Source organism: Gekko japonicus, unplaced genomic scaffold, assembly GCF_001447785.1.
Source record: "Gekko japonicus isolate JY-2015 unplaced genomic scaffold, Gekko_japonicus_V1.1 scaffold2774, whole genome shotgun sequence".
Classification (NCBI taxonomy): domain Eukaryota; kingdom Metazoa; phylum Chordata; class Lepidosauria; order Squamata; family Gekkonidae; genus Gekko; species Gekko japonicus.
Genome location: NW_015173759.1, coordinates 107,903 through 130,862, shown reverse-complemented (window position 1 = coordinate 130,862; position 22,960 = coordinate 107,903). Strand labels below are relative to the sequence as shown.

The 22,960-nt window shown below is 49.1% G+C and overlaps 1 protein-coding gene across 1 annotated transcript in view; it reads right to left on the bottom strand.

The window, feature by feature from the left end:
• The window catches only part of COL6A1 (collagen, type VI, alpha 1), a 79,257-nt gene extending 58,808 nt beyond the window's left edge, over positions 1-20,449 (bottom strand). The window contains exons 1-6 of the mRNA XM_015423507.1: positions 20,168-20,449; positions 17,516-17,645; positions 3,852-4,052; positions 2,669-2,828; positions 484-594; positions 361-381 (exon numbers count right to left, since the gene is read on the bottom strand). Coding sequence (XP_015278993.1) covers positions 361-381; positions 484-594; positions 2,669-2,828; positions 3,852-4,052; positions 17,516-17,645; positions 20,168-20,273 — 729 coding nt within the window. The 5' untranslated portion in view covers positions 20,274-20,449. The remainder of the gene's footprint in view (positions 1-360; positions 382-483; positions 595-2,668; positions 2,829-3,851; positions 4,053-17,515; positions 17,646-20,167) is intronic.
• Positions 20,450-22,960: the final 2,511 nt, after the last annotated feature.

The following is a 22,960-nucleotide window of genomic DNA, read 5'->3' as shown; positions in this document are numbered from 1 at the left end:
GGTTTCCAACACCAACAGTTGACTGTTGGTTGTTTTCCAGTCAAATGTTTCCACACTGAGGATGTTAACAGCACTTTACACCAGCAGATGCAAAGATCCTTTGTCTCTGCAGAGGTTGCTTGCCCCGTGATCTAGTTAGGAGAATCTTTGGGGGCCTCTTACATAATGACTAACCCTCCCACCGACCTACTTAAAAAATCAAGTTGCTGTTTCTAGACAATGAAAATAGAGAGTCCTGGACCTCTGATGAGATCTGCCTTGCGAGACTGAGCTCAAGGGGAGCGGAAATGGTCGTAAACTACGGGAAGCAGACATAGGCCAAAATGATCCCCCAGCTCAAAAAGAGCGGGGAAAACTTACCCCGTGCTCCACGTTCTCCGTCTGAAATAAATAACAACAAAGAAATTAAATGATGAGGCAGAAAGGAAGAAGATAGCCTTGGAAATGATTAGGCAGACAAGAAGCAGAGATGGGAAGACTCACGATCATACTAGTGATGGTGTCGATTGTTCTCTCAAGTTGCTGCTGAGATGCAGTTGCCGTAAAGTTGCGGCGATAGGTGTGGTCTGTGGCAATGACACTCAGCCTGGATTCCTAGGAGGAAACGAGCACAGAGAGACAACATGAGAAGAAGCTTCATGTGTTTCTACTGCCAACCGCTTGATTCAGTTGAGACCTTTGACAATGTGGCTCATTTTCGTAATTCATCAACATATATTAAAGAAACACAGACTGACTCCTGCATTATGTTTCACTGTGAGGGAAAAAAATTACTTCCAAGTTTCAACGGCAAGCATATGTACATAAGTTCTGGGTCTCTGTTCTATAGCTACATAAATAACTTCCTCTGAAGTTTTTTTGAAGTCTGAGACTTAAAACCACCTAAGTGAGCATTTTGTGGCAGGGTGTTTGGCTCATTCCCTTTTGACCTGTATTAGAGGTGTGTATTTAGTTAAATCTGAGCCAAAATAATATCTGAAAAATACCTTATAGGTATTTTCTGGCTATTATTTCAGCTGCATATAGATTTGGCTATTTTTTGTCTATCCAAAATGGCCAAGCCCCAAAAATCCCCCCAAAATTCAGGATTTTTCAGGGCTGCTGGATAGTTGAAGTTAAAGGGTATTTAAAAGGACTGCAGTCCCTTTAAATGCCTCCTGGGTAAACCTGCCGCTTGGACAAGGTGTTTAAAGGGACTGCAAGCCCTTTCCACACCTTCGGAGTTCACTCGCAGAATTGTGGCTTGGAGAAGGCATTTAAAGGGACTGTGATCCCTTTAAACACTTTCCCCCTCCACTGAAACCAATGAAGGATGCAGACACCTTCTTTGGGGGCCAAATAGAACTGGACCCCCTGGTCCAATCTTTTTGAAACTTGGGGCAGTGTTTTAGGAGAGGTTTTAGCAGGCTATGCTTAAAATTTGGTGCCTCTGCCACAAAAAAACAGCCCTGCCCCAGAGCATAAGAACATAAGAGAGACGCCAATGTTGGATCAGGCCAATGGCCCATCCAGTCCAACACTCTGTCACACAGTGGCCAAAAATACCAAGTGCCATCAGGAGGTCCACCAGTGGGGCCAGGACACTAGAAGCCCTCCCACTGTTGCCCCCCCAAGCACCAAGAATACAGAGCTTCACTTGCCCCAGATCTATCTATACCTTGTGGCTATCTATACCTTGTACCCTATCTATACCTTGTGGCTAATAGCCACTGAGGGACCTCTGCTCCATATGTTTATCCAGTTCCATCTTGAAGCTGTCCATGCTTATAGCTGCCACCACCTCCTGTGGCAGTGAACTCCATGTGTTAATCACTGTTTGTTAAGCCCCAAATATCCCTGGATCAATTCTCCGTTATATGAGGACGATTGACTATAATGGTCCCCATACAGTATAATGGAACCGAAAAAATTCAGGATTTCCGAAAAATCCCAAATCCTGATATCATACCAGTATTGGGATTCGGGAATATCAGAAAATACTGATACTTTTCGGGTTCAATATACCCGAACCCTAAAATACTGATTTTTTTTGCACACCCCTAGTTTATATAGTCATATATTTTATTAGCATATGTACTTGCATCTATCCCGACCCTTAGGAAGAAGGCATGTCCCACATTTAAATCAGCCTGTTAGCCTGGCCTTTGTGCTCTTACTTCTCTGAACATTGGAGTTTGTTGCTGAAACCACCACATTTCAGGAATATGATGGATCTCAGTGACTTTGGAGTGCCTCGAGGAAGAACAGGGTCAAAGTTTAGACGAAAATGGTCTCCTCTCAGTTCATGGCCCACTAAGAATCTGAAGATCCAGTAGACACACTAAGTAATATCCTGTTTCTACTCTGATTCCCTTTGCTTATGGATGGCCAGTTGGTCTAACCCCCCCCATGCATGCTCACTTCTACACTAAGTAATATCCTGTTTCTACTATGACTCCCTTTGCTTATGGATGGCCAGTTGGTCTAACAACCCCCATGCATGCTCACTTCTACACTAAGTAATATCCTGTTTCTACTCTGACTCCCTTTGCTTATGGATGGCCAGTTGGTCTAACAACCCCCATGCATGCTCACTTCTACACTAAGTAATATCCTGTTTCTACTCTGACTCCCTTTGCTTATGGATGGCCAGTTGGTCTAACAACCCCCATGCAGGCGCACTGCATACCAGATGATCTGGAGAGATGGCAATGGAGAACACTTTGATGCCCAGGTGCTTGGCTTCGTTGACAGCATCTTCCAGTCCTCCGCAGGGCTCTTTATAGCCATCCAAGGGATGGCCGTCTGTCACCACAACCAGATATTTATTTTCCTTCTGATGAGAGCCCCTGGAAAACATTCAAACCAGTTAAGTGATGAACAATCAACACTGTCTCTGTTAAACATGACATGTCCATGTACCACATGGATGATCCCATCATCACCGAATATTTTTCAGAGTTGCTCTGCCTGACGCATTTGGTGCAACAAAGCAGTGCTTGCCAAAGCTAGCTTTTTGCACTACGTGGAAGCGTGATTGGCCGCTGCATTATCTGGGAATGCATGCTTGCACTCAGGAAGATAGGAACAGAGCAACGGCATGGCATGGGCTCCATCTTAAAGACCACCTGCTCTCATACGAAGCCCCCCACTCACTCCTGTCCTCTTTGGAGGCCCTGCTTCATCTGCCCCCACATCTGAGGCTAGATGGGTGGTGACCCAAGACAGAGCCTCCTGGGTTGTGACACCAAAGCTTTGGAACTCCATCTCCAGGGAGAATCATCTACCTCCCTCTACTGCTGTCTTCTGCAAGCAGGTGAAGTTTTTCGTTTCATCTGCCATCTCACCAATAATGGTTATTGGCCCACTTTCTAGTGTCTGTTTGGTGGTGGACAGCGCTGTCATGTCACAACCGACTTATGGCAACCCCGTCGGATTTTCAATGCAAGCGACATTCAGAAGCGGTTTGCCACTGCCTGCCTCTGCATTGTTTCTTTATGTGCATTTAATTGAATTATTTAACCATTTTAACTCTATTTTAATTACTCAAACGTTTTAATGTGTGTTTTTTTTTAATGTTCACTGCCTCTTGGACCCTGATCAGGTTTAGGAAAAAAACCTGGGTTTGAAATTCAAAAGCCTGATGATATTTTCGATGCAAAAATGTAACTGGGTCCCTTCTCCTTTTGGTTCAGGGGTTCAGAGGTGGCTTGCCATGGTCTTCCTCCGCGTCATGGCTCTGGTATTCCTGGGAGGTTGCTCTTCCAAATACTAGCCAGGGCCAGCCCTGCTTACTTTCCAAGATCTGACGAGAGCGAGCCTTCCCTAACTTCCTTCTTCCCCCATCAACGGCATGAGAAAAGCCCACTCACCCAATGAGCAGCTCTTCGATTCCTCTCTTGATGGCACAGTCGGTGTAGGTGCCTTTCCCAATAGAAACCACGGAGGACACTCGCTTCTGCAGGTCCTCTCGCCCATCAGGCATACGGCTGAGCCCCTTGATCACCTCCACCACATCACTGTAATGCAGGGCACCGGCGTTCCACACCAGATTCCGGTCACACCGATAATATCTGCAGAGAGAGAAAAAAAATATTAGCTTTGAGACCTCTAGCACACCAATATCTGACAAAGGGTTAGGGATCTGGCAGTGATTTTCACACACCCTGAAGAGCTTTCCGCTCAGCTGAGAAAAATCTTCTAGAGATCCCTGGCCCAAGAGATATCCGGCTGCCCTCAACCACAGCCAGGGCTTTCTCGAACCTGTTCCCGACTTGGTGGAACTCTCTGCTAAATGATATCCATGCCCTGTGGGGCCTAGTTCAGTTCCACGGGACTTGTAAGACAGAGATTATCCGCCAGGCCTACGGTTGAGGACAGCAACATTTTTTAATCAGCCTGGCCTCTTTTCCACTCACTTTCCCCCCTTGGGGTAAGGACAAATTGATTTGAGACGCCATCTGGACTGTTATTGTACTTGAAACTGTTGTTTATACCTGTTTTTACAGTTTTAATTAATTGTAAGTTGTCCTTGAAATTGTATTTTAATTGATCTGTATTCCTGAATGCTTTACACTGCCCTGAGACCCAAATATCAGGGTAAAGGTAAAGGTTCCCTTGCTCGAAAGCCAGTCGAATCCGACTCTAGGGTTGCGGTGCTCATCTCCGTTTCAAAGCCGAAGAGCCAGCGCTGTCCGAAGATGTTTCTGTGGTCATGTGGCCGGCATGACTAAACACCGAGGCGCACGGAACGCTGTTACCTTCCCACCGAAGTGGTACCTATTTATCTACTTGCAATTTCTTGCTTTCGAACTGCTAGGTTGGCAGGAGCTGGAACTAGAGATGGGAGCTCACTCCATCATGCGGCACCCGGGTCTCGAACTGCTGAACTCCTGACCTTCCACAGCCTGTAGTTCAGCGTCTTAACCACTTGAGCCACCGCAGCTCAGGGAGGGTGGTCTAAATATTGAATTTATAACTAAATACATAGCATGTAACCCAAGTCCTCCACTGTCTTTCTCAAGACAGTAAAGAAAGGAGACTGGGTTACCAGGTTCCCACATCTGGCCCTTCCCACTGCCACTCAGCTGGGTGGTGGGAGAAAACTGGAGGGGGGGGGATGGAGGAAGCAATAGCAGACATCCTGACGTGATGGGAGTTACTTACGGCACAACTGGAAGCGGTATCACGGCATTGCCAGTGACTCTACGGTTAAACCACAGAGCTTTGGCAGAATGCTATGGCATCGCTGGCAACACGTACGAGCACTTTCACACATGCTAAATAATGCCGTTTCAATCTACCTTCCACAACTGTTTGCAAGTTGCATTTCACACAGTAAGATCCAGTTAAAAAGTGCACTGAAGGTGGATTGAAGGTGCGTTATTTAGTGTGTGTGTGAAAGCACCCACACGTCAAGCCGGAGGTGACATCATCACGCCACTGAGGACATCGTTACATCGCCAGCAAATTCTCCCCCCCCCCCAGGTCAGTCTCCTGCCAGTTGCCAGTCTTCTGCTAGCAACCTTAAACAAAGAACAAGAGATCTCAAGAGACCTTTCAATGTTCTTCCAAAGTGTTTGCTGCACAATAGCACACTGAACTGAACACAGCATGTTATAGACTCTACATAAATAGACCCTGAATAGCAGAGACACGTATTGTTGGCTCACTTGGAGAAGAAGAGAAGAAGAAGAAGAGATTGGATTTATACCCTGCCCTTCACTTGGAGTCTCAGAGCGGCTTACAAACTCCTTTACCTTCCCCTCCCCACAATAGACACCCTGTGAGGTGGGTGGGGCTGAGAGAACTCTGACACAAACTGCTCTTTTTCAAGGACAGCTATGCCAGAGCTTGTGACTGACCCAAGGTCACATCAGCAGGTGCAAGTGGAGGAGTGGGGAATCAAACCCGGTTCTCCCAGATTAGAGTCCGCGCACTTAACCACTACACCAAACTGGCTCTCCTTCTTCCTGATGGCCAGGCTACCTGAGCCCCAGATGAAGCAGGCAAGGCATGCAGGAGTGGCCACCCCTGGAGTGCTCCCTAAGTGCTAGATGGGGTGGGTGTGAGCAGCTATAGCCACAAGCAGGTGGTCTAATCCCTGAAGAGGGAGAACATGAGCAGCACCGGCAGCAGGAGCCTGCTCACATTCTTTCACCCCTCCATGGGGGGGGGGGCTGTGGGTAGGGTTGCCAGACTGTCTGGTGCAGGTGGGGGGTCTCCCACTTTCGGTGGGGGGTCCCCCACTTTCGGGCGCTCCTCTCCCCCCCCAAATCACCCCCTCTTACTGGCAGGAACCCGGAAATCACTGTGACATGCCTACAAAAACCGGAAGTGACGTAGGCGATCATGTGGGGGACGTCAGGGGCGACGCTCTGGTTTTTGGGCCAAACTCTATGATTTGGAGCAAATTCTATCATAGAGTTTTACCCAAAAACTAGAGCATTGCCCCTGACATGCCTATGTCACTTCTTGTTTATGTCTGCATGTCACAACGGTCCTCCCCACTCCCGGAATGTCCCTTCTCCCTCCACTGTGGCAATGATTGGACCTGGCAACCCCACCAGCGGGTGGTGATCACCCTGAGCATGGAGACCGAGGTGGCTGCCCCAGTTTTCATTTCATTCCATTTATTAGACTTATAGCCCGCTCTCCCCTATGACCAAACTCAGAGCAGGTGGCAACCACCAATAAAACATCCAACAATCTAAGATAAATATATAATTACAATACATTAAAATTCATAATAAATACAAAGCAACAATGCAATTAAAAGATGGCATAAAATCCCAAGTGGAATAATAGACACACTATCTACTCAGAAAGGAGCGGGGAGAGGAAGGGAAGAACGGAGAGGCGGAGGAAGCCAATCCAAGATGGAACCCATTGCTGCCCTCAACTATGAGCCCATTTGCTAAGACTGCCCTTAGTGGCAATGCCTATCTGAGCCTGCTTGCTCTCTCACCTGTTAATTTTTGAAAGGAGGTGTTAAGCCAGACCTTGGCCTTCTGGTGTGAAGTGTTGGTGAAACTTGTCAGAAGTTACGTGAAATCCCATTTTAGCCGACAAGCGCAAGTCTGAAAGGAACTGCCTTTCTCCCTTCTCCAAAGGTATTTCCCCAACTTGTCCCTTGGTTGCTTTAGTAGGAGCCTCTTTCTCATCCACATCCTGGGACACTTTAACAGCACCTTTAAACGGTGAATAATATATCCTGCAGGCAGTGTTCCCTCTAGGATGAGTTAGTACGAGCTAGCTCACAGTTTTTTATCCTCCGGCTCACACACTTTTGTCTTCGATCAGGGAGGATGGCTCCAGGGCAAACTAATTTAGGCAGCAACCAAATCGCTCGCTCACACCTTTAATGCCAGTAGCTCACAAAGCAGAATTTTTGCTCACAAGACCCCACAGCTTAGAGGGAGCATTGCCTGCAGCCAGGGTCGCCAGGTCCCCTCATCGCTCCAACGGGGGGAGTTGGGGGAGGTGTTCCAGGGGTGGGCAGGGATGCCCCCCAAGCCCCACCCCCAGGAGCAACGACCCACTGGGCCACCCCTCTTCCTCCTCTCTTGCCCGATCTAAAGGGCGGGGACCAAGGGTCTTTTTGCGAGCCAAATGTGTGGCCCGCAACCGCCCCTCTCCCTTCCTCCTGCTAGAATTAAAAGGGCCTCCAGCTGGTCACCGGTCCACGTAGTCTCCACTGATCAGCTGAAGCCCTTTAAGGGAGGGAGAGGTGTGGCCAGGTGGGTGGTTGCTCTTGGGGGGCGGGGTTTGGGGCGGGGCTTCCCTTGCCAGCCAGTTGGCCGGGGAGGATTGAAGCCCCCAGAGGCAGGGGAATCCCTGCCTGGACCTGGGAGCTGGCAACTCTACCCGCATACCACTTGAGCCACCGCAGCTCAGGGAGGGTGGTCTAAATATTGAATGTATAACTAAATACATAGCATGTAACCCAAGTCCTCCACTGTCTTCCTCAAGACACTAAGGAAAGGAGACAGGGTTACCAGGTTCCCACATCTGGCTCTTCCCACCAGCTGGGTGGTGGGAGAAAACTGGAGGGGGGGGGATGGAGGAAGCAATAGCAGACATCCTGGCATGATGGGAGTTACGGCACAACTGGAAGCGGTATCACGGCATTGCCAGTGACTCTAGGGTTAAACCACAGAGCTTTGGCAGAATGCTATAGCATCGCTCTGGCAACAGGTGCGAGCCCTTTCACACATGCTAAATAATGCCGCTTCAATCTACCTTCCACAACTGTTTGCAAGTGGTTTTTGCCATTTCACACATTAAGATCCAGTTAAAAAGTGCACTGGAGGTGGATTGAAGGTGTGTTGTTTAGTGTGTGTGTGTGTGTGTGTGTGTGTGTGGAAGCACCCCGTCAAGCCGGAAGTGACACCATCACGCCACTGAGGACAGGTCAGTCTCCTGCCAGTTGCCAGTCTTCTGCTAGCAACCTTAAACAAAGAACAAGAGATCTCAAGAGACCTTTCAATAATCTTCCAAAGTGTAGAATGAAGAAGGAATGAAGTAGAAGTTGATTACAGTTAAAGAAAATGTTACCTATAAAGTTATAAGAATAAGATAGCATAAAGAATTGTTATTTAGTAAGAGTTGTTTAGAAGAGGGGATGAATAAGAAAAAGAATTTGGAGGGGGTGGGACCACTGCGGGAAGCCCGAAGAAGGGGAGGGAGGGGGGGAACGAAAAGGGGTATAATATGAATGAGGGAATGTTAGAATAATGGACATGTTGATATATCCTGACAATAAAATTTTTTAAAATATATATATATATATTCTTCCAAAGTGTTTGCTGCACAATAGCACACTGAACTGAACAGAGCATGTTATAGAATCTACATAAACAGACCCTGAATAGCAGAGACACGTAGTGTTGGCTCACTTGGAGAAGAGCCTTCCTTCTTCCTGATGGCCAAGCTACCTGAGCCCCAGATGAAGCGGGCAAGGCATGTGGGAGTGGCCACCCCTGGAGCTGGCTCCCTAAGTGCTCGATGGGGTGGGCGTGAGCAGCTATAGCCACAAGCAGGTGGTCTAATCCCTGAAGAGGGAGAACATGAGCAGCACTGGCAGCAGGAGCCTGCTCACGTTCTTTTACCCCTCCATGGGGGGGGGCTGTGGGTAGGGTTGCCAGACTGTCTGGTGCAGGTGGGGGGGTCTCCCACTTTCGGGCGCTCCTCTCCCCCCCAAATCACCCCCTCTTACCGGCAGGAACCCGGAAATCACTGTGACATGCCTACAAAAACAGGAAGTGACTTGGCGATCATGTGGGGGATGTCAGGGGCGACGCTCTGGTTTTTGGGCCAAACTCTATGATTTGAAGAAAATTCTATCATAGAGTTTTACCCAAAAGCTAGAGCGTCGCCCCTGACATGCCTATGTCACTTCCTGTTTATGTCTGCATGTCACAACGGTCCTCCCCACTCCCGGAATGTCCCTCCTCCCTCCACCGTGGCAATGATCGGACCTGGCAAACCCACCAGTGGGTGGTGATCCCCCTGAGCATGGAGACCGAGGCAGCTGCCTCAGTTTTCATTTCATTCCATGTATTAGACTTATAGCCCGCTCTCCCCTATGACCAAACTCAGAGCGGGTGACAACCACCCATGCCAGCCAGTTGGCTGGGGAGGATCCCTGCCCGGACCTGGGAGCTGGCAACTCTACCCGCAACCACCGAAGTAGATTAGCCAAGCTCATGTAGCACACATGAACACGCATGAAGCTGCCTTAATCAGACCCTTGGTTCATCAAAGTCAGTATTGTCTACTCAGACTGGCAGCAGCTCTCCCGAGTATCAGGCTGAGGTTTTTTACATCCCCTACTACCTGATCCTTTTACCTGGAGATGCCGGGGATTGAACCTGGGACCTTCTGCATGCCAAGCAGATGCTCTACCACTGACCCACGGCCCCTTCCCTTAACCACCACGGGAGACAAAGTTTCCACGTGCTGTTCATCTGCACTGAACAGTTTGAACGTGAGCACACATGAGTCATAGGGTTGGATCTGGCAGTAATTTCCACTGTTAGAAGAGATCTGTGTCAGTGGAACAGAACTTTGGTTCCTCTGTCCTGGAGCAGCCCAAAACTTTCCACCAAACAGTGCTTCCAGGGGACACAGGGACCTAAGAAACTGCATGAGGGGTTAACTGAGGGGGGAAGGGGGAAATCAGCAAAAATCAGCCTCCCTTCCATCAGCAGAACTCTACTGCTGGATCCAACCCACAGTGTACTACAAAGGGATGGTTGCTAAATTATCCTTATCCAAATTTCTCCCCTGAGTCTGACTTTCTGAATTACCTGATCTTGCTTTTGGAGAAGCCCCGGTACATTAGCCACTCGCCGTTCTTTTGTTTTGGAATTCCAGGTGTTCACATGCGCAATTCGATACATTTCCCCTAATATTAGCTGTATTTTCCCCTAACAGCTTATCAAGGTGTCAGTAGAACCGGACATACAAGAACGGATTAAACCCCAGTGCAAACAGGAATCTTGAGACAGACACGCAATCACGTCAGGAGTTCTCTTTTTGTCCCATGATCTATTTGTCCCACATGGTCTAGTGTGCTTTGGTAGCTTGTCAGGAAGAAAAGGACATAAACTGCAGCAAACTATATGTGCACCACTTCCAAGCATGCTCAAACACACACACCCCCACGGCCCCAGATCAGATCACAATTTGCAAGCAAAGTTTAATGGAGCATTCTTGAACACTAAAAGTAAAACTGGTTATTCTGAACATCCAAAAAATGCCAGGAACTGGATCCTCAGTGCTTTGCGCATAGGCTCACAATGCTTTGCCAGCATCCTCCCTCTGCACACATCCCATCGGCCACTCAAAATTCTTTCCCCAACTCTACCTCTCTTTTCCACCTAATTCCAAGGATGCTGTTGATGTTCTGAACAGGCTGGACGATGGTGAACAAGCTGACACTTAACCTTGACAAGAGAACAACGTTTGAGTCACGGAAGCTTATACTTTGAATAAAACTCTGTTGGTCTTAAAGGTGCCCCTGGACTCAAACTTTGTTCTGCTGCTTCAGACCAACATGGCTACCCTGACGAAACAGAGGTTTTCTGGGTAAGTAGAATGGCATAGGGACTTCTGAACTCATCTGTCTTGGATGGGGTTATATTCCAAAAAGAAGAAGAAGAGGAGGAGGAGGAGGAAGAAGAAGAAAAAGAAGAAGAGGAGTTTGGATTTATACCCCTCCCTTCACTCACAGTCTCAGAGCGGCTTACAATCTCCTTTCCCTTCCCCTCCCCACAACAGACACCCTGTGAGGTAGGTGGGGCTGAAAGAGCTCTTTTGAGAACTGCCCTTGAGAGAACAGCTCTGAGAGAACTTGTGACTGACCCAGCTGTATGTGGAGGAATGGCGAATCAAGCCTGGTTCTTTCCGATTAGAATCTGCACTCTTAAACACGACACTAAACTGGCTCTCAGTTTGGGAGTGCTGCTGGACGCAGCGGTCACCTTAGAAAACCAAGTGGCTGCTGTGGCTCGGAGTGCATTTGCCCAGTTTTGGGTGGCACATCAGCAGCCACAGTAGCCACAGTACCTTAGTTCCATCTAGACTGGACTACATCTAGTTCCATCTAGACTGGACTACTGCAATGCACTCTACTTGGGGCTACCCTTGAAGAGTGTTCAGATGCTGCGGCTAGTGAAGAATGCTGCAACTAGACTGCTGGTCAGGGCTAGCTACCAGGAGCATATGTCCCCGATACTACAACAATTACATTGACTATCGATCCACTCCCAAGCCCAATTCAAGGTGTTAGTTTTGACCTTTAAAGCCCTACATGGGTTGGTACTGGGGTATTTAAACCAGCTACGTATATGTTACCTGAGGAACCAGCTATATGTTCCCGCCCGGGCAAGGCTTTCCTAGCTGTGAAATGCAGAAATCGAGGGTGGGTGAAGAGGAAAAGTTCCTGACTGCGGAAAGCAAGGGCAGAGGAGGAGGTGAAGGGATGCCACTGACTAGAGATTGCCACCCACTGCGCAGGTGCAAAAACGCAACCTAACTTTGCTGCTTTTCACAGGGACGTCCCACAATGAGCCAGCAGTCACGCATGTACAAGGAGCAGCCGTCAAGCCGGCTCCCACGCTGAACGCTGCACATGCAATCCCGCTGCCGATGCAGCTTGGTTTAGACTGCGAGTGAATCTCACAGATTGAAAGAGAGACTTGACTCCCAAAAATAAACAAAGTGGGCATTTCAAACCAAATAAGCTGAAAAGCTGATTGCATTTTGGTGATGTTCCCGTCATCCCCCAATGAGGTTGCCAGCCTCCAGGTGGGGCCTGGAGTCTTCTCCAGCACCATAGTTCAAAAGAATCTATTCTTCGGCGCTCGGCCTTCCTTATAGTCCAGCTCTCGCAGCCATACATGACTACTGGGAATACCATTGCTTTGACCATGCGGACTTTTGTTGGCAGGGTGATGTCTCTACTTTTTATCATGCTGTTTAGGTTTGCCATCGCTTTCCTCCCAAGGAGCAGGCGTCTTTTAATTTCATGGCTGCTTTCACAGTCTGCGGTGATCTGGGATCCCAGGAACGTGAAGTCTGTCACTACTTCCATGATTTCCCCTTCTATTCTCCTTATTCAAATTTCTCCCCTGAGTCTGACTTTCTGAATTACTTGATCTTGCTTTTGGAGAAGCCCTGGTACATTAGCCACTCGTCATTCTTTTGTTTTGGAATTCCAGATGTTACAAAATGGATTAAACCCCGGTGCAAACAGGAATCTTGAGACAGACACGCAACCATGTCAGGACAACTGATCTCCAGACAACAGAGACCAGTTACCCCTGAAGAAAATGGCTGCTGTGGAGGCTGAACTTTATGATGTTGTATCCCTTGGACTGCAAGGAGATCAAATCAGTCAATCCTAAAAGAAATCAACCCTGACTGTTCCCTGGAAGGCCAGATAATGAAACTGAAGCTCAAATACTTTGGCCACCCAATGAGAAGGGAGCACTCACTGGAGAAGACCCTGATGCTGGGAAAGACTGAAGGTCAAAGAAGACGGGGACGGCAAAGGATGAGATGGTTAGACAGTGTCACAGATGCAACGAACATGAAATTGAGCCAACTTCAGAGGACGGCGGAAGACCGGAAGGCCTGGCGTGATCTGGTCCATGGGGTCGCGAAGAGTCGGACTCGACTGTGCGACTGAACAAACACAACAAACCCCGTTTAAGTCCCTCCCCTCCCCAAACCCTCCCCTCTCCAGTCTCTACCCGCCCCCCAAATCTCCAGGTATTTCCAAACACAGAGCTGCCAACCGCATCCCCCAACCATTTCTGAAACTCAAGTGAAAAACTTTGCTTCCAGTTAAAGCAGAAGGCAGGCAGAGGAGAATGTGGGGCATCCAGCAGAAAAACTGCCTGGCGCACCAGAAGAACTCTTCTCATCCGATGTTCTATGCCCTCCAACACTTTGCACACCAAAACAGGGACGACAAGTTTGCACCAAGGATCACTGCAGAAAGCACCTCCCCACACTGCTGAATACAGCTGGCTCCTTCAGCATGTGGCACTTGTTGATCCCACAACGGCCCATCTTCCACCAATTTAAAATCTGTCCTAAAAGGTTGTTTGGGTTTAAGGAACATCTAGGGTTGGAGATCTCCTGCTATTGCCGTTGACCTCCAGGCAACCAAGATCAGTTCACCTGGAGCACATCTGGAGGCCTGATTCTATACAGGGGTCATTTCGTATAAAAAGAGGTGCAGGAGCTCATTAGCACAGCTCATTTGCATATGCCACACCGGAAGTGTGTCAGAAGGCAACGCCCACTGCTCAGGCTCCACTGGACTGTTTTGGATTGCTAGCTATTGGGGTGGGGAGAGAACGTGCAGATCTGCCCTCGCAGAGGAGGGAGAGCTTGTACCTGAATAAAACTTGGTCTTAAAGGTGCCACTGGACTGTTTTGGACCGGGGGCGGCTCTGCAACTTACCTGGCTGCTTCTTGCTCTGACTGAGGGCTGCTGGGAGCAGGGGGTGGGGCTTGTTGCATGTGCCCGCCCCCTGGGCTCTTTACTGCCGGAGCTACGCTCCTGTGCGCTCCTGCAGGAAATGACCCCTGATTCTACGGCATTTTACCCTGCTGAGGTCCCTCCCCTCCCCAATCCCCACTATCTGCAGGCTCCACCCCTAAAATCTCCAGGTATCTCCCAAGCCAGAGCGGGCAACCCTAGTGGACACCAGAAATAGGGTTGCCAGGTCCGACTCAGGAAATATCTGGGGACTTTGGGGGTGGAGCCAGAAGACTTGGGGGTGGAGCCAGGAGCCAGGATGTGCGATCCCTTTTGTGATGTCACTAGGGTTGCCAGGTGAGGCTGACAAGCTGGAGGAGAGCTCAGGCCATCACAATGAAAGGGACTGCATTCCAGTTAAACGCGTTCCCTCCATTTGGAAATAATGAAGGATGGCGACACCTCCTTTTGGGGCTCATTCTATGAGCTACCGGCATTCAAATTGTGAGCAAGCGATTTGGCTGCTGCATCGAACTAGTTTGCTCTGGAGCCATCTTTCCTGAGCGGAGGCAAAAATGTGTGAGCCGGAGGCTAAAAAACAGTGAGCTAGCTCACACTAACTCAGCTTAGAGGGAACACTGATTCCCTCCACTGGAAATAATGAGGGATGGCGACACCTCCTTTTGGGGCTCATAGAATTGGACCCCCTGGTCCAATCTTTTCGAAACTTGGGTATTTTTTTCAGGAGAGGCACCAGCAGACACCCCCGGAGACACCCCACTTTCTGGTAGCCCTGAAGCAGGGGGAGAGGCTCCGCACTAGGAGATCCCCTGCCCTCAACTGGGGATTGGCAACTAACCAGAAAAGCCCCATAGTAAATAATCAATAGATCAGTGCAGGCCTCAACAGCTATCGGGTGTGAAACATACACACAGCATGGGGCATTAGTTTTCATGCATATCCACTGACACTACAGAGGATGCAAACACATGCACAGAGGGAACATCCAACTCTGCCTTACTTGGCAAGAAACAGCATCCTGTGGGATGAACCTTCTGGAAGGCCAGTCCAGTGCCATCAAAGGGGATCAGCTGTCCTGCCCCTCAGTCCCTAAGGGAAGGGCAGGAGGCATTCAGGCCAAATTAAAGGACCAGGCCTCAAAACTGTGGCATCACATTAACATCTGGAGAGGTTTCTATGCTGTGGCGAGGGTTCCCACAGTGCTGGCCTGGAAAATCTTGGAGATTTGGGGTGGTGCCCACGGATTTAGGGAAGGATTCCACCTAGGATTTATGGTATACCATAGAGCAGTGGTTAGGGTCTGTCGGAAACGCCGGTGAAGGGATGGGGGGGAACGTTCCAGGAGAGGAAAGTGACATCACATCACCCGGAAGTGACGTAGGCATGTCGGTGACATCAGGGGCGACGCTCTGGTTTTTGGGCAGAACTCTATGGTAAAATCAGCCTCAAACCATATAGTTTTTCCCAAAGACAAGAGTGTGACTCCCTCGACATCACTGACGTGCCTACATCACTTCTGGGTGACAGTGTCACTGTATATTTGGGGGAATTTCCTTCCGCTGGCCAGAACATGTAAAACCAGGGGATTCCCCTGTCCCCAACTGGGGAATGGCAACCCAGGTGACATTATCATGCCAGGCACACCAGATGCCAGGGAGCTCTTTCAGGACGGGGGCTCCCCCCCGCCGGGCGGGCAGATCAGAGGGCTGGAAATCATGGGAAACCCCGCCCCCTGCACTGTTTTCTACCAAAAGGTGGTGAGCGTAGCCAATCCCCTTCTGGTGTGGATGTCACGCAGAGAGAGAAAGAGGCAGTTTACCACCAAAATTAGCACCTTTCAGTTCCATTGATTGCACTGCAGCCTACCTAAGAAGAACTGATTTTCTTTGGACTGGGCCTGGTGACTGCATGCATGCCACCTACTGGGTTTACTGCCAAGCTGCTGTAAAAGAATAGGAACTGGGCCAGTATAAAAAGCCGACAACCCTAGAAACTTTTATTATTCTTGCACAACAGTAAGGGAAATGGTGGGTGACATGCAAGGCGTTTCTAGGTGCATTCTGATGTATGTTTTGGCCATGTGCTGAGGAAACAAGGCAGCGCTGATTAGGTAAATAAACAGTACAAACAATATGACTACTACATAGTATCATTATATCTTATTTTGAAATCCAGACAATGGGGCAGGGGGGATTTTCTACAATTTGAACAAACCCCCAGGTTTTCTGAAAAATCTGAAATAAAAAAATCGGGGGGGGGGTTTAACCCCTCCCACAGAAGCAAGGTCTGTAGCTTTAAAAGGATGGACACCTATTGAGATCTCGTGAGACTATGTTCTGAGCTCTCTGTGGCCATTTTGTGGGTTGCTAGGCAACTACAACAATAAAGCGGAGCCTTCTAAGGTTTGGTCAGTTAAACGCAGGGACAGAGAGAGACCCAAAAAAAGGTAAAAGGAGGAAAGGAAGCAGGTAAAGGGGAGAGAACAAGAACCTGGAGAGGGGGAAATACAAAAGGTAGTTGGGTGGGTAGGAGAGAAGAAAAGGGGCGAGGGTGCCAGGTGGAAGGAGGGAAACCTGCAGATGGGGAGAGGCCGATGACGGTAGGTAGTTTGATGGGTGGGTGGCAGGGAAGAAGAGTAGGATAAAAGGGAAGAGAAGGGCTGTGGGGGCTGCAAGAGGGAGGGAAATATGAAATCATGTGGGAAAGGGGATACAGCAGAAGAATAAGATGTCCCCCACAAGTCCTTATGGATTCCCTCACTTTTTTTACTACCTGTTAAGCTCCCCCCCCCCCAGCTTCTGGTGTCAGAGCCCTTAAGGGCAGTTAGCAGATGGAGCTTTGCTCACCACTTATTTCCATGCTGGAAAAAAACACCATGAGCTCCATTTTGGTGCTTATGGCTATTGTTCAACATACAGGACCAGAGTTTGTAGAAAGATAGCAAGTTCAACCCGAGGTATGTGCATTAAAAAAGCCCACATTCCTTCTCCTTACAGGAGTCTCAACAAAACAAAATGGGATCTTGTGACCAGTGTTCCCTCTAAGCTGAGTTACTGTGACCTAGCTCACAGTTTTTTAGCTTCCAGCTCACACATTTTCCTCTTAGCTCAGGAAGGGATGGCTCCAGAGCAAACTAATTCATGTGGCAGCCAGATCGCTCGCTCACAACTTTAGTGCCAGTAGCTCACAAAGTGGAATTTTTGCTTACAAGACTCCACAGCTTAGAGGGAACATTGCTTGTGACTCGTAACCATTTAGGGCAGGCTGTTTAGAGAGGCATCCCACTGTACCTGCTGTTTAGAGAGTAAGTGTACACATCACCCCTCTATGAAGGCTAGGGCTATGATAGAGAAAGATCACACACACACACACACACACACACACAAACAGATACTTATCCATTCAGGTTGCAGACTTTGTAACAGATTTTATGTGAATACCATCACTATTTTCTTGATCGCTGGAAACAAAACACAACACATTCCCAGATTTGGATGCTGTCACTAATCATCACATTACCTCTCAGTCAATCTATCAATGAAAAGGTTGGTGAAGGCTGTGATCTTGTCAACCAAGGCTCCAAACGGCTTTTCCCTCAAGGCAACGCTCTCAGAGGTATCCAGGACAAAAAACAAGTCCACGGGGCAATCTGTTCAAAATCAGAAAGAGAGAGGATGTTTTAAGCGAACGGGTTCCTGTTTTTGCAAGGTGCCTCAGAAAACCTGTCAGGTGTCCTGGTGAAGTCGAACTCAGTGTTTTGGAAGGCAGAACCAAAGACTGCTGGTCCCCCGCAGATTCCACAAAGAGGAAGGCCTCAGCCTGAACCTAGCCACCGCCATTTTCATATTAGGGGGCCTTACGCAAGCCAGAAAAATCGGCCTCCCTTACCAGGTGGTTGTAAGGAAAGGAATAAAAGTAAAGGTAAAGTTTCCCTTGCTCAAAAGCCAGTCGAATCCGAATCTAGGGTTGTGGTGCTCATCTCCATTTCAAAGCTGAAGAGCCAGCGCTGTCCGAAGACGTTTCCGTGGTCATGTGGCCGGCATGACTAAACACCAAGGCGCACGGAACGCTGTTACCTTCCCACCGAAGTGGTACCTATTTATCTACTTGCAATTTCTTGCTTTCGAACTGCTAGGAAAGGAATACAACCAGATAAAATATGTTATACAATTTGAATACTGAAGGGTGTAGGATTGCCAACTCTGGGCTGGGATATTTTTGGCTATGTACAATCTAACAGTGTAAAAAGCACAGGTAATTTTTTCTTGAATTTTGTGAGGATTTCTGCAAAAATGTAACTATGAAATGATGATGGTCAATTTTGGCATATTTATATTAGAAAAGAATTATTATTATTATTATTATTATTATTATTATAGTAGGAGATTAGATTTATACCACACCCTTCACTACCCAAAGGAGTCTTGGAGTGGCTTACAATCTCCTTTCCCTTCCCCTCCCCACAACAGATACCCTGTGAGGCAGGTGGGGCTGAGAGAGCTCTTTCAAGAACTGCCCTTGAGAGAACAGCTCTGAGAGAACTTGTAACTGACCCAAGGCCACACCAGCAGCTGCATGTGAAGGAGTGGGGAATTAAACCCAGTTCTCCCAGATCAGAGTCCACGCTCTTAACCACTACACCAAACGGGCTCTGTTAAAGACAGTGATACGCAGGCTACAACTCAGAGAATCGCATGACTGGTTGTTCACTTCTGGCAGGGCTTTGGCCCTTGTTTCCTGCCTTCTCCCATAATACCATACTTACCAAAAAAAGTTCAAAAATAGATTTTGATATAGAACGGGGAATCTGTTGTTCAAGGACAAGAGAACTTATCAAAGTCCCACAGGGCAAGAGAAAAAGTAGTTCTCTGAGGCCAGGCCTTCATTGGGAGGAGATGGTTTTTAAAACTAGCACACATCCCAAATTGTTTACGGAGGGGTCTCATGTACGGCCCAGACCAGATGAGAAACTGCCACTCGCCCTGTGCGGAGGGCCAATCTGTCCAGAGACTTAAGTGTGTGCCCTTTCCTCCTCACCACATCCAACTGCCACACATTTGCAGGCCTGAGCACACAGCCTCTATAACCTTGAGCCATACCCTGGGGAAAAAAAAATAGAGGATACGGTTGGAGCCTCTAGAATCTGTGCACAGTGGAGAGCACATGCATTTGCTTCTAGGCAGAAGTCCCCACAGATATACCCACGTACTAGGGCAAGGTCACTGAGCGAGAGCCCCAAACTTCACTCCATATACAGGATAACTGGACGTCATGCTTTAGCCCAGACACCCTGCCTGAGAACTTTCCTTTTAGAGAGAGGGAGTTTGAAGGCAAAGATTCTGAGGCAAAATGTTGTCACCAGGCTCACTTTCCAATATAAACAGTGAAATGTGAGCGATGTGATGGATATCTATTCTTCTAACGATTCTTTGGGGTGTTAAACTGAGCGTTACACTGGAATGGAAGCATACCCCCTCTTCTTCTTTTTTTGCCTTAATGATCTATTTGAAAGACGGGGTAATAGTTGGATATTGTCAGGGCATTCTTAATACAACACTGTACGTTCGCTTTCTCTCTCCACAGCTCATCACAGACTCAAATGTTATTTGTTACTGAAATCCCCTCGGAGACTGGCACTCAACTCATTCTCAGTAATTGTTGAAAAGATTGCTCTCCCCAAAAGTGAAAGAAAAGTTTGCTCTTTTGAAATACCTCTATACAAATCAAGCAAGGCACTGTTGGAGAACACCATTAATCCATTATTTTAAAACCTGCAACCCCGGTTTATAATACATGCTGGGGAGAGAATGTTGCCTGACCAAAAAATAAAATAAAATCTGCACGATGGGCAGGGGTGCTAACCTCCAGGTGGGGCCTGGAGATCTCCCGGAGCTACAACTCATCTCCAAACTAAAGAAGGCTGCTTTGGAAAGTGGAGTCTGTCGCACTCTCTCTCCTGTCCCCAAACCCTGTCTGCTCCCCCAAATCTCCAGGAATCCCTCAACCAGGAGTTGGCAACCCCTCTCATTCTGGGAGCGCACATTCGGAAGCGTTAGGGCGAACGCCTGGCAGTGTCAAATGCGCACTCTCCATTTCCTCCCCATTCCCAAAAATCACAGGAGAAAGAGCGAGACGGGCGGGAGCGATCCCAGCACGCCGGGGCATCCTTACCTCTGAAAGCGACGCCGTTCGTGATTTCGTTATCTTGGGCGAGGACCCGACTCACGAGCAAGCAGCTCTGGAGCAGGACGGGGAGCAACAGGTCGGCGGGCTTCATGGCGCAGACTGGGCTGGGCGGAGGACCGCTGACGGCGGGGAGAAGGGAGAGCAGGCGGCGGCCGAGGCGACCCCCCCGGGGCGGTGCAGTCCGTTGCCTGGCGGGCAATTGGGGGGAAGTTTCCACTCCGTCCCTGAGTTCCCGACGAGTGAGGAGCCGGGGCGAGAGGGCTGGGAGGGAGGTGGAGGAGGCTGGAGCGCGCCGCGCAGCCGGGGAGGGGGACTCGGGCGCCGGAGGGCCGCCTGCAGCTGAACAGCAGCCCCAGCTGGTGACTCATGGAAGCGGCCGGCCCCGGCAGAAGAAGGCCTCGCCCTGCGCCCCCGTCCACGTCGGAGGCCTCTGGAGGCAGTGGAGGTGGGCTGGGGCGACGGGGGACCCCAGCCATAGGGAAACACTCCCCCCCCCCATGGCTCCCGCCTTCCCCTTTTATCTGGGCATTGCAAAGGGTTGCCAGCAATGTTCCCTCTAAGCTGTGGAGTCTTGTGAGCAAAAATTCTACTTTGTGAGCTGCCGGCATGAAAGTTGTGAGCGAGCGATTGGGCTGCCGCGTAAATTCGTTTGCCTGAGCTAAGACAAAAATGTGTGAGCCGGAGCCTAAAAAACTGTGAGCTAGCTCACACTAACTCAGCTTAGAGGGAACACTGGTTGCCAGTCTCCAGGTGGGGCCTGGAGAGCGCCTGCTTTTACGGCGGCTACAAGCCATGCTCCCTCTAAGCTGCGGGGTCTTGTGAGCAAAAATTCTACTTTGTGAGCTGCCGGCATGAAAGTTGTGAGCGAGCGATTGGGCTGCCGCGTAAATTCGTTTGCCTGAGCTAAGACAAAAATGTGTGAGCCGGAGGCTAAAGAACTGTGAGCTAGTTTACACTAACTCAGTTTAGAGGGAACACTGGCTACAAGCATGGGCGGCTTCGAGAAGGAAGTGGATTAAACATATGGAGCAGAGGTCCATCAGTGGCTATTAGCCACAAGGTATAGATAGGAACTCTCAGTCTGGGGCAAGGGATGCTCTGTCTTCTTGGTGCTTGGGGGGACGACGACAGTGGGTTGGCCTTCTAGTGTCCTGGCCCCACTGGTGGACCTCCTGATGGCACTGGTATTTCTGGCCACTGTGTGACACAGAGTGTTGGACTGGATGGGCCATTGGCCTGATCCAACACTGGCTTCTCTTATGTTCTTAACTGATCTCCAGGCTGCAGAGATGAGTTCCCCCGGAGGAAATGGCTGCTTTGGAGGGTGGGCTCTATGGCATTGTACCCCGCCGAGGTCCCTCCCCTCCCCCAAACCCACCATCTCCAGGCTCCACCCCCCCCCAGTCTCCAGGTATTTCCTAACCCAGAGGTGGCAACCTGAGCACTGCAGTGTTTGTGTGACTGTTGCAGTTCGGCCACAACATTCAGAAAGAGGTGTGTGTGTGTGGGGGGGAGAGGCCTGATTCTGCCAATGTTGAAATATAAGCTGAACCAAGAGGTGGCCCATCTCTGGATGAGGTTCCTTGGTGTTATAATGAACGTTGGACGCGACAGTCAGTTTGTGGTGCCACAAGAACTCAGAAGGGACTCTGAGAAGTCAAGCAACAAGAGGAGGGAATCGTACTTTTTCATATCAACCCCCCCCCCAGTTCGGGATAATTTGAACTCTCGTTATGTTATGAACTAGCAGGCCTCTTTCTTGGCCGCTTATCGTATAAGAGCACCTGGAAATGGAAATGGCAATTTACTGTCAATGCATAAAATGTGCACATGCTAACACAGTTATAGATAGAAGTATATTTTTTCTATGGAACTGAATTGCAGAGGTAGTTCAAGGGTTGGCCAGGTTCTCCCTGGAGGCTGGCAGGAGATGGGGGTGTAGAGTTGCCAGATCCAGGTTGGAAAACTGGAGATTTGGGGGTGGAGCCTGGGGAGGAAGGGGGCCTCAGCGGGGTGCAGTGCCACAGAGTCCACCCTCCAAAGCAGCCATTTTCTCCAGGGGAAGTGATCTCTGTAGACTGGAGATGAGCTGTAGTTCTGGGGGATACCCAAGCCAGGTCCCATCTGAAGGCTGGCATCTCTAGAAGACAAAGAAGAAGAGTTGGATTTATACCCCACCCTTCACTTGGAATCTCAGAGCGGCTTAGAATCTCCTTTCCCTCCCCCTCCCCACTACAGACACCCTGTGAGGTAGGCGGGGTTGAGAGAGCTTTTTTGAGAACTGCTCGTGAGAGAACAGCTCTGAAAGAACTTGTGACTGACCCAAGGTCACACCAGCAGCTGCATGTGAAGGAGTGGGGAATCAAACCCGGTTCTCCCAGATTACAGTCCATGCTCTTAACCACTACACCAGTCTGGTTCATAATAATAATAATTAATGCATTATTCCAAATATGTCCTTTTCTTGCCACCTTGCTTTAATATGCCAGCTCCTGCCCTGGACATGGAAATAAACTAGTAATTTTTTTACACACACGCCCCCAATGATTGCCCTGTCTTGGGAGATGCCATTGTCTGCCTCTGTGTAGCAACCCTGGACTTCCTTGGTGGTCTCCCATCCAGATACTAACCAGAGCTGACCCTGCTGAGCTTCTTAGATCTGACAAGAGCTGGCTAGCTGGGGTGTATCTGCCTAGAATTGTGTTCTCACAATGACACCTTATGGTACACCTGGTGCAGAATTATGTCAATATCGGGGAGATCACACAAGAACATAAT